Source organism: Nanorana parkeri, unplaced genomic scaffold (genome assembly GCF_000935625.1).
Source record: "Nanorana parkeri isolate BGI_ZX_2015 unplaced genomic scaffold, ASM93562v1 scaffold378, whole genome shotgun sequence".
Classification (NCBI taxonomy): Eukaryota; Metazoa; Chordata; class Amphibia; order Anura; family Dicroglossidae; genus Nanorana; species Nanorana parkeri.
In genome coordinates, this window is record NW_017306646.1 from 71,956 (window position 1) to 83,507 (window position 11,552).

An 11,552-nucleotide genomic window follows, 5' to 3' on the forward strand; every position below is an offset into this window, starting at 1 on the left:
TATTATAACCTGTCCGACTATCCCCCACTCTGACTGCCTTTAGGCAATCCCTTAAGACTCATCTCTTCAAGAAGCCTATCCCACCTCAAACTAACCTCTCAACCATCACGTTCTCAAACAAATCATCCCCACACAGCTTCCTCCTCAGCTCCCTTTTAGATTGTAAGCCCGTAGGGGCAGGGGCCTCCTTACCATCTTGTCTTGTATTGTATTGTATTTTCTTGCAAAAAGAAAAATGTAGTTATAAGTTTACTGCTGTTATATAATTGCACCAAGTATGTATATGTTACATAAATTGCACTGATTTTAACTGGATTGAAGCTGTATATATTTTTCTTGTTGTCTTTATGACTTCTTTCTACTCCAGTTATTCTTGCAAAAATATTTGCTTTTTATTTTATAACAGGGGCTGCTCTACTACCATCAGCAAGGAAGATGGAAAATTATGTTTCTAAATGGAAGGACAAGAAGAATAAATGGTAATAGACTCATTTAAAGCATTTTTATGTGTATTGCTTCTCAGTAGTGAACAGGTTTAGGTTTAGGTCTACTATAGGTTTAAGGCAAACCCTGCATATTCACGGTTCGTGGACCCCCCAAACTAATGTAAAATTTGGTGCCATAGTAACCAAATATTCATAATGCACTTCATAGCCTTTGAACCTAGGTCAGCTGGCTTACAAAGGGCCAATAAGAGGGCTTTGTGCAGGTTTACAGCAGCCATATTGATAATGTCCTTTAGCTGTGGCTATGGAAAGCTTAAGGAGTATCCCTGTCTACAAGTACTACGGTGATATCAGGCTGCATGCGTTTTTTCACAGGGCATATTTTTTATTGTTGCCGGCTGCAAATACTTTTGTGGCATGTCTTTTTTAAATGGTGGCAACTGTGTAATATGCCTGGGCAATGTGCATTAGCACAGAAATTCATACTTTTACTTTGGGGATCATGTGACAGAGTGATTTACTGCCAAGAAATTGTGGGAGACGGGAACAGAGCATTATCACCTATAACACAAAGTGCCCAAACAAGGACCATTATATCAGTATTACCAGCTATTATTTTCATGAAAGTTAGACATTAAAATAACAATAGGGTTTTCAAATTCTATATCACGTTAAAGCGTATATGAGATTTTAGTGGTTGGGTTTACATCAACTCTAACAAACTATGCTGGAATTCTTTAAATTGCAGTGCTGGGGTACATTTTCATATATGCCCTCACTGTGTGCACAAATTGGAACATTGAAAGCACCAACATCTGCCTGCAAGAGCTGATTGATAGCTAGCTCTTCAATTATCATCACCTTAGCTACTTTTTTTTCTATTAAATAGAAAATTTTAAATAGAATTTTCCTTTTTTTTAGATTATAACTTTAGCTTGGGATGACTACATCAGGCAGCTGTTGCTGACAGGCTATTCAAGAACTGCCTTTTATGCAGCACCTTATTGCATCCTTTGTAGAAAGAAAAAAACCCACTGTGCAACCAAAACACTGCACACCCTTACCCCAAGTGCACCACAACCCTCTGCTGTCTCCCCATATTATCATAAAGCATTTGGCTTACTCTGTACTTCAGAAATTGCCTTTTGAACTGCTTAGAGATCCTTCTCTCTGCTCTCATCTACAAAGCAGTATTCCTTCTAGCCATCACTCATATCATATCACTCACCATCACTGGCCATATTTGGACATCGCTCAGGTTCCCTGGCTGCTTTGTATACATTTTAGTAGCTGGGATTCGTGTGGGTGAACTGGCCAAATATAGTCGGTTTGCTTGTCTTTTCACCTTCACTGTAGGTGAATCTTCCTGGTACATGTGTTTTAAATGACAGTGACCAATTCACTTGCACTGAATGTTTGGTGAAAGTCTGCTTCATAAACATACCCCTAAGTCAATAGCTAAGTTCAGTGAATAAATTATGGAGTTCTTTACGATTTCTTTAGCAGTAACAATATGTTTTTTTTTTTTTTTGCAGGTTTGGTGTAGGAAGGACACAAACTCTGCAGATACACTATATTGATTATATTAATGCCATCTCTGAGGAGATTGGAGTAAACCCCAACATGCTGTATCTTTTCCTCACAGACCCAAAATTGGCATGGCAAGTATTCTTTGGGCCATGCACACCTTACCAGATGAGGCTAACTGGACCTGGGAAGTGGTGTGGAGCAAGAAATGCTATCCTCACCCAGTGGAACAGAACAATTCAACCAACTAGAACCCGTAGTTTGAATAAACAGCCACAATTCTGGACAAGATTTACAAAAACGTTAATCATCTGTGGTTTAGTGACAGCCTTGTGGTGTGGTTCAAAGGCTCTTTCATGGAGAGTACAAAATGGATATTTTAAATGTATTTAGTTGCCTAATTTCAGGGCTATCTTGTGGACCAGAAATTGCTCTACAATAAAATAACTTATTTGTGTATCACACGGCTGTAGATCCTCAAATCATCTCTGAATTCATGCTGTGCTTTACAATCTCACGTTTAGTTTACTAATTTGTATCGAAGTTATAGTCTATCACAAGAGCCAGTTTGGAGTGATGGTTGCTTTACAACACACACAGAGACCATGGGGAACAAAAGTAACCACCGTCCAGAAGGAAGGACAGTGTCAGCACCAATTCAGAGATGATTAGAGCAATACTGTGCTAGAGTGATGCACAAAAAAGCTAAATTTTTGTTAATAGTTGGGCCTGATTCACAGATCAGTGCAGCATGCACAGCCGTATCGGGCCATTCCCGGGAAGGACAGGTGCTGCGTGTGATTGTACGCTGCAGCCTGTTCTTCTCTATGGGAGTACGCGGCCGTACGCTCACCCAAACTGCACATCTGTGCGGGTGTCCGTGCTCGGACGCAGATGGGATACACGAGTACGGACACCCGCAACCGCACGGATATGCAGCTTGAATGCATTTTTAAAATTTAACTCCTGAGTTTAGTGTCACTTTAACATCAGTATAACTATTTTCAAAATTAGTAAAAAAGCAGAATTATTGTGCAAGATGGCAAAATGAGAACACACTGCTGTAATTAGAAATATTTGGAAGCAATCTTTTTGGCCTAAAGCCTAGTTCTTTTCTAATGTTCTTTAAGTTAGCCATACAAGGCTCAAATTTTGAAATCCAAGCATTAGGTGGCCCGGTCAGCACCACAGGGCTGATTTAAAAAAATTGACTGAGCTGGTTGGAAAAATGTCGGCCAAAGAGTGACTCCATACTATCAGATGTGGTTATTGTTCTGGTATTCAGACAGTGGGTTTTAACCACTTCAGTTTTTACACCTTTTAACTCTCTATGGATCATAGCAATTTGCACATTTATGGGCCTGTTCATTCTGCACTAACTGAAGATAACAAAGTAATGCATATATTGTTTTTTGGACAAACAAGACTTTCACTTGGAAATATTATCTTGCAAAAATATTGATCAGTGGTTGATAATTTTTTCTGTCTAGGATGACACATAATGTATGATTCTGGTACATAATTGCACATTTATTTACAAATAAACTTTTTTTTTTCAATGTTGCGATTTTTATTGTGCCACTAAAAAAAATGTATGAACAAAACAAATAAAAATGAAAATGTTAAACATCAAAGAAGAGCTCCGGGCAGAAACAAAATTAACCCTTGCAGTGGGGCCACCCCCGCACTGCAAGGGTTAAGTGCTTGTTTTGTCTAGGGAGCTAAAATAACAAAAATCTAATCACCCGAACCTCGATCCCACCTGGCTGCTAGACTTTTCATTGCAGCCTCTCTCCTCCTCCCCTCTGGCAGTCTAAGGTCCACGGTAGATCCAAATAGGACTGAAACAACCTACAGCGGACAGTTAGTCCTGCAGAATAAGTAATTGGTGCTGACCTACCCATAATGCTGGACCCAGGATACAACTCCCAAAATAGGGAATCAGGAAACAGGGAGAGAAGATCACTGCAGACCCCTCACATCCAGCTATGCTGACTAACATCTGACTATTAGATCACAAAAACACAGAAAAAAGAATGTAAAAATTCAACATCCCTACATTAGTAAAAGCAAAAAAGTGTTGTTTAACTAATGAATGTGAGAAGAATCTATATCAGCATTCGGACCTGCACGTTGATGTTAATTTTAGTGAAAAGATGTAAAGGTCCGTTTTAAGGTAAACTTGTTATTAGAGAAATATGGAGGCCATTGTTGCAGTCCTCCATCCGTATCTGCTAGTTGCAAGGCTGCATGTGGCTTCCATATTTTAGTAAATGACTGACCTGGAATATGCAGGCAGCAACTGACAGAGAGAACTCAAAACAACCAATTTCCCTTCTTGTTCCAGGGCAGTGACTCAGAAATGCTGAAGCAAATAGATCAGAATGCCAGTCAGGCAACTAGAATTTTCAGAGGAGGTCAAAAATGGCAGCCTCCATATTGTCACAGTACAAAACATTTAGAGACATCACAGAGTGCAACTCTGTGATGTCAGCAGTTTTTAGTTAGCAGCAGTTTTTAGTTAGCACCATCATATTTTTTTGCAAGAGTTTCAGGTTTAAGGACAAAAAAACAAATGTGGTGTCCTTTAGTTTTTCACAACTGAGCTGGAGCAGGTTTATCATTCTAAGTTGAATTTCCCATTTCATGCCGCAGATGGTGCCAGAGAGCATCAAACTAAGAAGGAAAAACAAAAGTGTTCTTTTGCGAAAACAAAAAAGGGGCATGGTGTAATCGGCACACAGCAGAAACAAGGCAAGAACAGAGGTAAGGCAACGTCTTACCCAAAAATATTGTTTATTTTGTAAGAAGTCTTCAGTTTCTAAGTTAAGCTTTACTCATTATTATAATCTACAGCATTGTATGGAGTGTTAAAAAGAAATATCTTTTGTTATGTTCTTTGCCAAAGTACAGCCTTCGTTGCAAATCACAGTGACAAACAGCACAATTACTAGAGGCAAATAAGAACATACCAATTGATTCACTGTGCTAAAGCTATTCAAAGAATTCTGTAGTAACAGCGAGCAGTATTATTTTATTTTCCCAACAGTTTAACTCTTGCTGCCAGAGCCATGTTTGCATTTTTTGTATATATGATAAAATCCACATTTTAGGCCTGAAAAAACCCCAAAAATTATATATGTCCTGAAAACAGAGAACGTGTAGAATAAAATGGTAGCAGTTGCAAATTTTGATGCCGCATGATATAAGCGCAACTCTTTATCAAACCCAAAAGTTCACTAAAAAATACTTATGTTAATTTTAGTGCACGAAAACACAATATTTTGTTTTGTAAAATATAAAAGGTGAGCTTGTGCCAAGTAAATAGATACCCAACATGCTAGATTAAAAATTGCACGCACCCATGAAACAGTGAAAACTATGGTACCCCAAAATGTCCATAGCCAATGCTTTAAAAACCTGAACAGGTCATCGATTTAGCGTTACCAATTAATATTAGCCCTAGAATTTTTGTTCTCACTCTAGCGCACACTGCGATACCCAAGATGTGTAGTGCAATAGTGCAAGTACGCGGGGACAGGGACTTCACAATTTTTTGATGTTTAAGTGCTTCCCGTCCAGCGGCCATTCATAAACGGCCATACAGGACCCTTCTAGATGCAGGTGGGCGTTTTAAAATGTCCTTCCCTGCCCCACTCATGCGTGCACTGGACAGCTGAATGGGAAAACTGCTAAAATTTGAAACAGCCAGCAATGGCTGTTCAAATAAAAGCATTTTGATGACTGTAGAACCGCCCGATTGCTTGTAATTTGCATGTGGGTGTGCAGCCCCCCCTTTGCCGCCGCCGAGCCCATGCTCTGCTGTGCCCGGTGCAAGCCTGGGACCGGCACAGCGGCTCTGTGACCAGAGATTGGAGGGAGTTCAGTACGTGATCTCCCTCCAAACTCCTCTCTGGTGTCAGAATCCAGCAAGTGATGTATATTACATCACTTCCGCATTCAGCTGTTACTGTAAATTGGCAATCACATAGGGGGATTCTTAGCCCTCTATGTCATAGCAATAAAGTTAAGTGTAAAAAAAATAAAATGTAAAAAAAAAATTAAAGTAGCATAAAAATGTCACATATAAAATAAAAAAACACAAAACATTTTTAAAAGTCCCCCGCCCCATGTACACACGCAAACATGCGATGGTGCACCTACATGCTAAAATGACAATTGCGCCCATTGGGCTGCACATGTTACATATCACTGCGAACGTCAGAGTGAGAGCAATCATTTTAGGGCCATCAATCACTGTTAACACTAACTTGATGAGTGGTAAAAGCTTTTTAAGCGTCGTATATCGCCAGTTTTGGGTGCGGTAGTTTTTGGGATTTTGCGGGTGTGCGCAATTTTAAGGCTTGACATGTTTGCTGTAAAGATCGCTTGTTTGTGGTACCTTCGTGTGTGCCCCCCTCCTCTCTCCTTACATCTTTTAGGGCCATCAATCACTGATAACACTAAACTGATGAGCGGTAACAGTTTTTAAAGCCAATTTTGGGTTTGGTACTTTTTTGCAATTTTGCGGGCGTGCTTAATTTTAAGGCTTCATTTGTTTGGTGTCTATTTACCCGACGTGACCCCGCCGTTTTCCTAAAAAATTGGGTAAATATAAAAGTTTTATAATGTAACATAGAGAAAACAGTTTTTTTAAAACATGTTCGGTCCTTTTTTCATTATATAGTAAAAATTAAAAACCCCAGTGGTGATTAAATACCATCAAAAGAGAGCGCTGTGTCCCCAAAAATTAATTACAAAAATAATTTTTAGTATAGCATTGCATGACTGAATAAATGTCAGTCAAAGTACCGCAGCGCTGAATACTGAAAAATGGCCTGGCCAGGAAGGGAGTGTAGACACCCCAGTCGGCAAGTAGTTAAAGGGAATCTGTCGTCAAACTAAATAACTTTCTGATAGAGGCTACCATTGCTTGGTTTAGTAGCTGCATAGGGATGAGCTCAGTTTTGGACCCTAAGCTGTATGATAATTCTAGAGCAGTGAAACAGCAGTTCAGCACCACGGAAAATAAATCGAATGTCTTGAAACTGGTATACAGCTGGTAACCAACAGTGTCAGCTTCCATTTGTTCAACTTAAAGTCTATCTCCAGGTAAAAAAAACATACCACCTTTGCAGTGGGGCTACCCCCAGACTGCAGAGGTTAAAGTGACATTAAAGACAAAAAATGTTTTCCCTCCCCCAATGCTAATTAAAGCACTTACCTTAAATTATGTTTCTTAATCCGATCTTCTTCTTTCCTGTTGTTTTCAGCCTTCTTTCCAGCGCTGCTGCGGGTCTCCGATCCAGCGCTGACTCCTCTGTCCTTGCTGGCACTTCCTGTGTGTCCCACGGTGCATGCATGCGGGTGCACGCTTTCCATAGACTTATCTTGCGTTTCTCCTCGTCTCGAAAAGCCAAACTGCGCATGCGTCCACCCCAAGATGCTTTGCAGCCGCCCGAGAATTTTCAGATTTGTCGGACGGGAGCGCGCAGGGAAGACACAGGTGAGTTTAAACCGCTTTTAAAACGTGTTTTTCTTTTTACGTTTTTGCATATATCTACTGCTCGCTAGCAGTAGATATATGCAAAAAAACGGAGGGTTTAGAAACCCTTTAACTGCTTCCCTGAGCAGCTGTGCCAGCTCGCTGCTTCTCCGTTCTCTGAAGCCTGTCTCATCCTATGCTGCAGCATTGGAATGTTGCTCAGCATCCTCACGTCTATACACAGTTTATAGAACGCAATGATTTATGGGATCTTAGACCACTGCAGTGGTGGGGGAGAGAAGCTGGAAGGGCTGGTCTAAGAGCTAGGTGGCTCCATGCTTCAGGTGAGTGTACCTTTTCTTTTAATTATTTAGATAAAAATTAGCATTCAACACTTGCAGTCCCGGGGTAGCACCACTGCAAGGGTTAATGAAAGTTTTACCTACATTTCTTCTTTAAGCCAGAGTCATAGGGAGTTTTCTATATGACGTATTTGCTTAATATTTAGTGAATTTGCATACTTTGTATAAAACACAATAATAAAGGGCTGTGGCTGTTCCAATTCAGATTGTGTTTTTTGTGTGTTTTGTTTGAGAAGTGCTGCTTTCAGTCCCATACAAGTGAAGACACCTGTGTGATTACTGCACTCTAAACACCATGTGCTGTTGGATGTAACAGCTATTGTATAAGGCTCATGACAGGTGCACTTTATGCCAAATAAATAATTGCTGAAAGTTGTGGTTCTTCTGTCTACACATGTTCAGTACACATGGTAACCCAAAATGGTATTGGGCCAATAAAGTTTCCTTTTTACAGTAGACTGCAGAGTGCATTAATGTGAACCAGCTACACGGGAAATTTTGGGATTTTGTACATTTTCAGGCAGAGTTCTACTGCATTAAAATGGACAACTGTGAATAGGCTCTGTGTTATTTTATAGCAGTATATTTATTTTTACACAGTAACAAGAATTTTATCTGATGAAATGTGTTTGCTTTTGTTGCTCTTGTTTGCTTATATTGTTAAACAGAGATCATTATTTTGGACTTAAATCCCAGTGCTAGCATGGTAACACATATTGCAGCTTGTTTTTTCAACACAATAATTCTCAAATACAAGAATGAAATGATTTTTTGTAGTGCCTGTTTATAACTTTAAAAAAAATGTTTTTTCTTTTTTTTTTAAGGGCACCATGGTGAAAAGAGTGGCTGTAATTGGTGCTGGCTGCAGTGGACTGACAGCTATCAAATGTTGCCTGGAAGAAGGTCATGAACCAATATGTTTTGAAAAAAGTAATGACATTGGTGGCTTATGGAGATATACAGTAAGTAGCATCGATGTAATATTTTCCTGCTGAAACACACTTCGAGATTTATTATTATCAGAATTTTAATATAAATATCTGGCAGACTGAGTTGCAGAGTAAACTGCTAGCACCTTTATATCAGAGGCCCTTTGAAACATCAACTAGTTATGAAAAAAATATAGAGGTGCCCCTTGCTCTTTTTGCTATTCTTTGTACTCTCCACTCCGATAGGCTGTGGCATTTAAACAATGCTCAGTTGGTACTAATGGGCCCAAAGTGTGCCAAGAAAATATCCCCACACCATTACACTACCACCACCAGTCGGAACCATTAATACAAGACAGGATGGATCCATGCTTTCATGTTGTTTATGCTACATTGTGATCGGGCCATCTGAATGTCGCAGCAGAAATCGAGACTCATCAGACCAGGCAAAAAATGTTTTTAATCTTCTATTGTCCAATTTCCAAGTCACTTACATCAGCTTTCTTCCCCAACTGATGCTCGGTTTAAACTTCAGCAGATCGTCTTGACCATGTCTACATGCCTAAATGTATTTAATTGCTGCCATGTAATTGGCTGATTAGATATTTGCATTAACGAACAGTTAAACAGGTGTACCTAATAAAGTGGCCAGTGAGTGTACATTTAAAGGGACAATTTCAACACATATAGATATTCATCAAATAGGGTTCCATGCTCATGTAACATTCCTCCATGTAGTCTGCACTGATGTTAAAACAAAATGGGCCCTGGTTAGAAATCAAAGTGGGATTGTACTTTCTGCAGTGTCAATGGACTGCTGTTTTAATTTCAGTTCCCTGCCACCAGATCCAAAAGTAGTGCCAGCTCTCTTTGGACCTGAGTTAGATCCATGATACTACATGCAGAGATAGCACATACTGCCAGAGCCACAAGGTTATCAGTGGTTATCAGTGGTTGCCAGTGGCAGTTAACAGTGGCAGAGGCTTTATATTAAAAGAATAACCATGTTACCACAGTGGTGCCATATAAAAGTCAGAATGATGCCAGAACACGGGATATATAGTACCATGTTACTACAGTACTTCCATGCTAATAATGCTGGATTAACACTGTGCTCTCAGTTCGTGCTTAAAAATGTCAAAAGTTTACACTTATGCAGCAAGGTCCATGGAATTTTAACATGTTTACAACTATAGATGAGTAGATAATGGAAACTTAGTTACTTTCATATAAGATGACTGGTGTCCTGAGGCCCCATATACTCAATCTACTAGGAAGGTAGAATTTCCAATGCACACCACCAGTAGCTTCTACTACTAGTAGTGGAACTAAAAGTCAACTGATTAGTTTTCCTTTCTACCATATTACCAGTTCTCTTGAAAAAAATTGGGTGACCAAGTGAAGTAAATCACCACAGTAAACATCAGTTCAGAGGGAAGTTCCTGGATTCCTTGGGAATTCAGTCTTACACTCATCCCTTCTGGCAAGTATGACGTGTCAGATGCTTAACCACCTGCTTCCTACTTTTAGCTCTTTCTCTGTCATGCTCTCAGTATCTATACATTCATCTTCCATGTAGTTAGTGTGAAATGAGTCACCTGAGCAACTTAAAAATATGTCACTATGTGCAGCATTCGGGGCCTTACTTACATGAACTTACTTACTTACTTACAGCGCTAGCTGGATTTTGTACTGGCTTGTGATTGGTTCTCCCAGACTGTCTTTCGATAGTCATCTGCAGGTATATAGGCACTAGAACACAGTGGAGTTGATTTACTAAAGGCAAATAGGCTTTTTACTTTGCAAGGAAATGTACTCTTTGCAAAGGAATTAACCCTTTGCTTTTAGTGAACATGTTCCTCATTCACTTTTCAAAGAATACCCAATCACTTGCAAGAAAAATAAAAAAAATCAATTTTGCTTGCACATGATTGCATGATGGATGTCAGGACAGTTCCACCTCATTCACTAAGCTAAGGGGAAATTCCCATGCAAAGTGCAAGTTCTCTTGTAAAGTGAGCAGCCTAATTGCGGTCAGTAAATCAACTCCATTGTGTTTAAGTTAATCATCTATTGCCACTCTGCATTGTGGTCAGGATTGATTACTTACTATACTAGGGCTTGGTGAGTCCAACTGTCATGGTGCAAGGGGCTTTTAGAGAAAACCTGTGATTTCTCCTTGCAAGGCTCTGTCCCTCTATCCCTTAGAAGATCTTTCCTTCTCTCCCCTTCCACTCTGCTAAGCCACTAGGAGTGATGGTGGTACACTCATACGCATATAATTCCTAGCTACAAGACCCAGAAGCTCTAGGCATATAACGTTTAGCATTTGGTTGCAAAGTGGCCTACTTCCCTTGTACAACTTTGCATCTACACTGAAAGGGAGGGGAGGAAAATTCCTCTACATTACAAAATCACAGTAAGTACATTCTTCATACTGACACATAACTGATACACCACTTGAATCTAAAGGACTCAACATTTAAAATTGAGCCAGAAATCAGAAAGTATTTATCAACTGTCATTTTTCTGCTTCAACCCAGGAAACTGTGGAAGACAAAAGAGCAAGCCTATATAGTTCTGTTGTGACAAACACTTCCAAGGAGATGACATGTTATTCCGACTTCCCAATGCCAGATGATTTTCCAGCATATCTGCACAATTCAAAGGTGCTGGAATACCTCCGGCTTTATGCTGATAATTTCAGACTGTTGAAGTATATTCAGTTTGAGGTGAGTGGTTAGTATTTTTTTTAATGAATGAAAGCAACAGCATACATCTTTTTATTAAAAGAGAGAAGGCG

At 39.6% G+C, this 11,552-nt stretch overlaps 2 protein-coding genes across 2 annotated transcripts in view; both read left to right on the forward strand.

The window, feature by feature from the left end:
• The window catches only part of LOC108789118 (dimethylaniline monooxygenase [N-oxide-forming] 2-like), a 17,552-nt gene extending 15,186 nt beyond the window's left edge, over positions 1 to 2,366 (forward strand). Inside the window, exons 7-8 of the mRNA XM_018559049.1 lie at positions 407 to 479; positions 1,982 to 2,366. Of these exons, the coding sequence (XP_018414551.1) occupies positions 407 to 479; positions 1,982 to 2,366 (458 nt within the window). The remainder of the gene's footprint in view (positions 1 to 406; positions 480 to 1,981) is intronic.
• Positions 2,367 to 4,727: 2,361 nt separating this feature from the next.
• The window catches only part of LOC108789120 (dimethylaniline monooxygenase [N-oxide-forming] 2-like), a 17,158-nt gene continuing 10,333 nt past the window's right edge, over positions 4,728 to 11,552 (forward strand). Inside the window, exons 1-4 of the mRNA XM_018559051.1 lie at positions 4,728 to 4,739; positions 6,001 to 6,004; positions 8,645 to 8,782; positions 11,293 to 11,481. Of these exons, the coding sequence (XP_018414553.1) occupies positions 8,651 to 8,782; positions 11,293 to 11,481 (321 nt within the window). The 5' untranslated portion in view covers positions 4,728 to 4,739; positions 6,001 to 6,004; positions 8,645 to 8,650. The remainder of the gene's footprint in view (positions 4,740 to 6,000; positions 6,005 to 8,644; positions 8,783 to 11,292; positions 11,482 to 11,552) is intronic.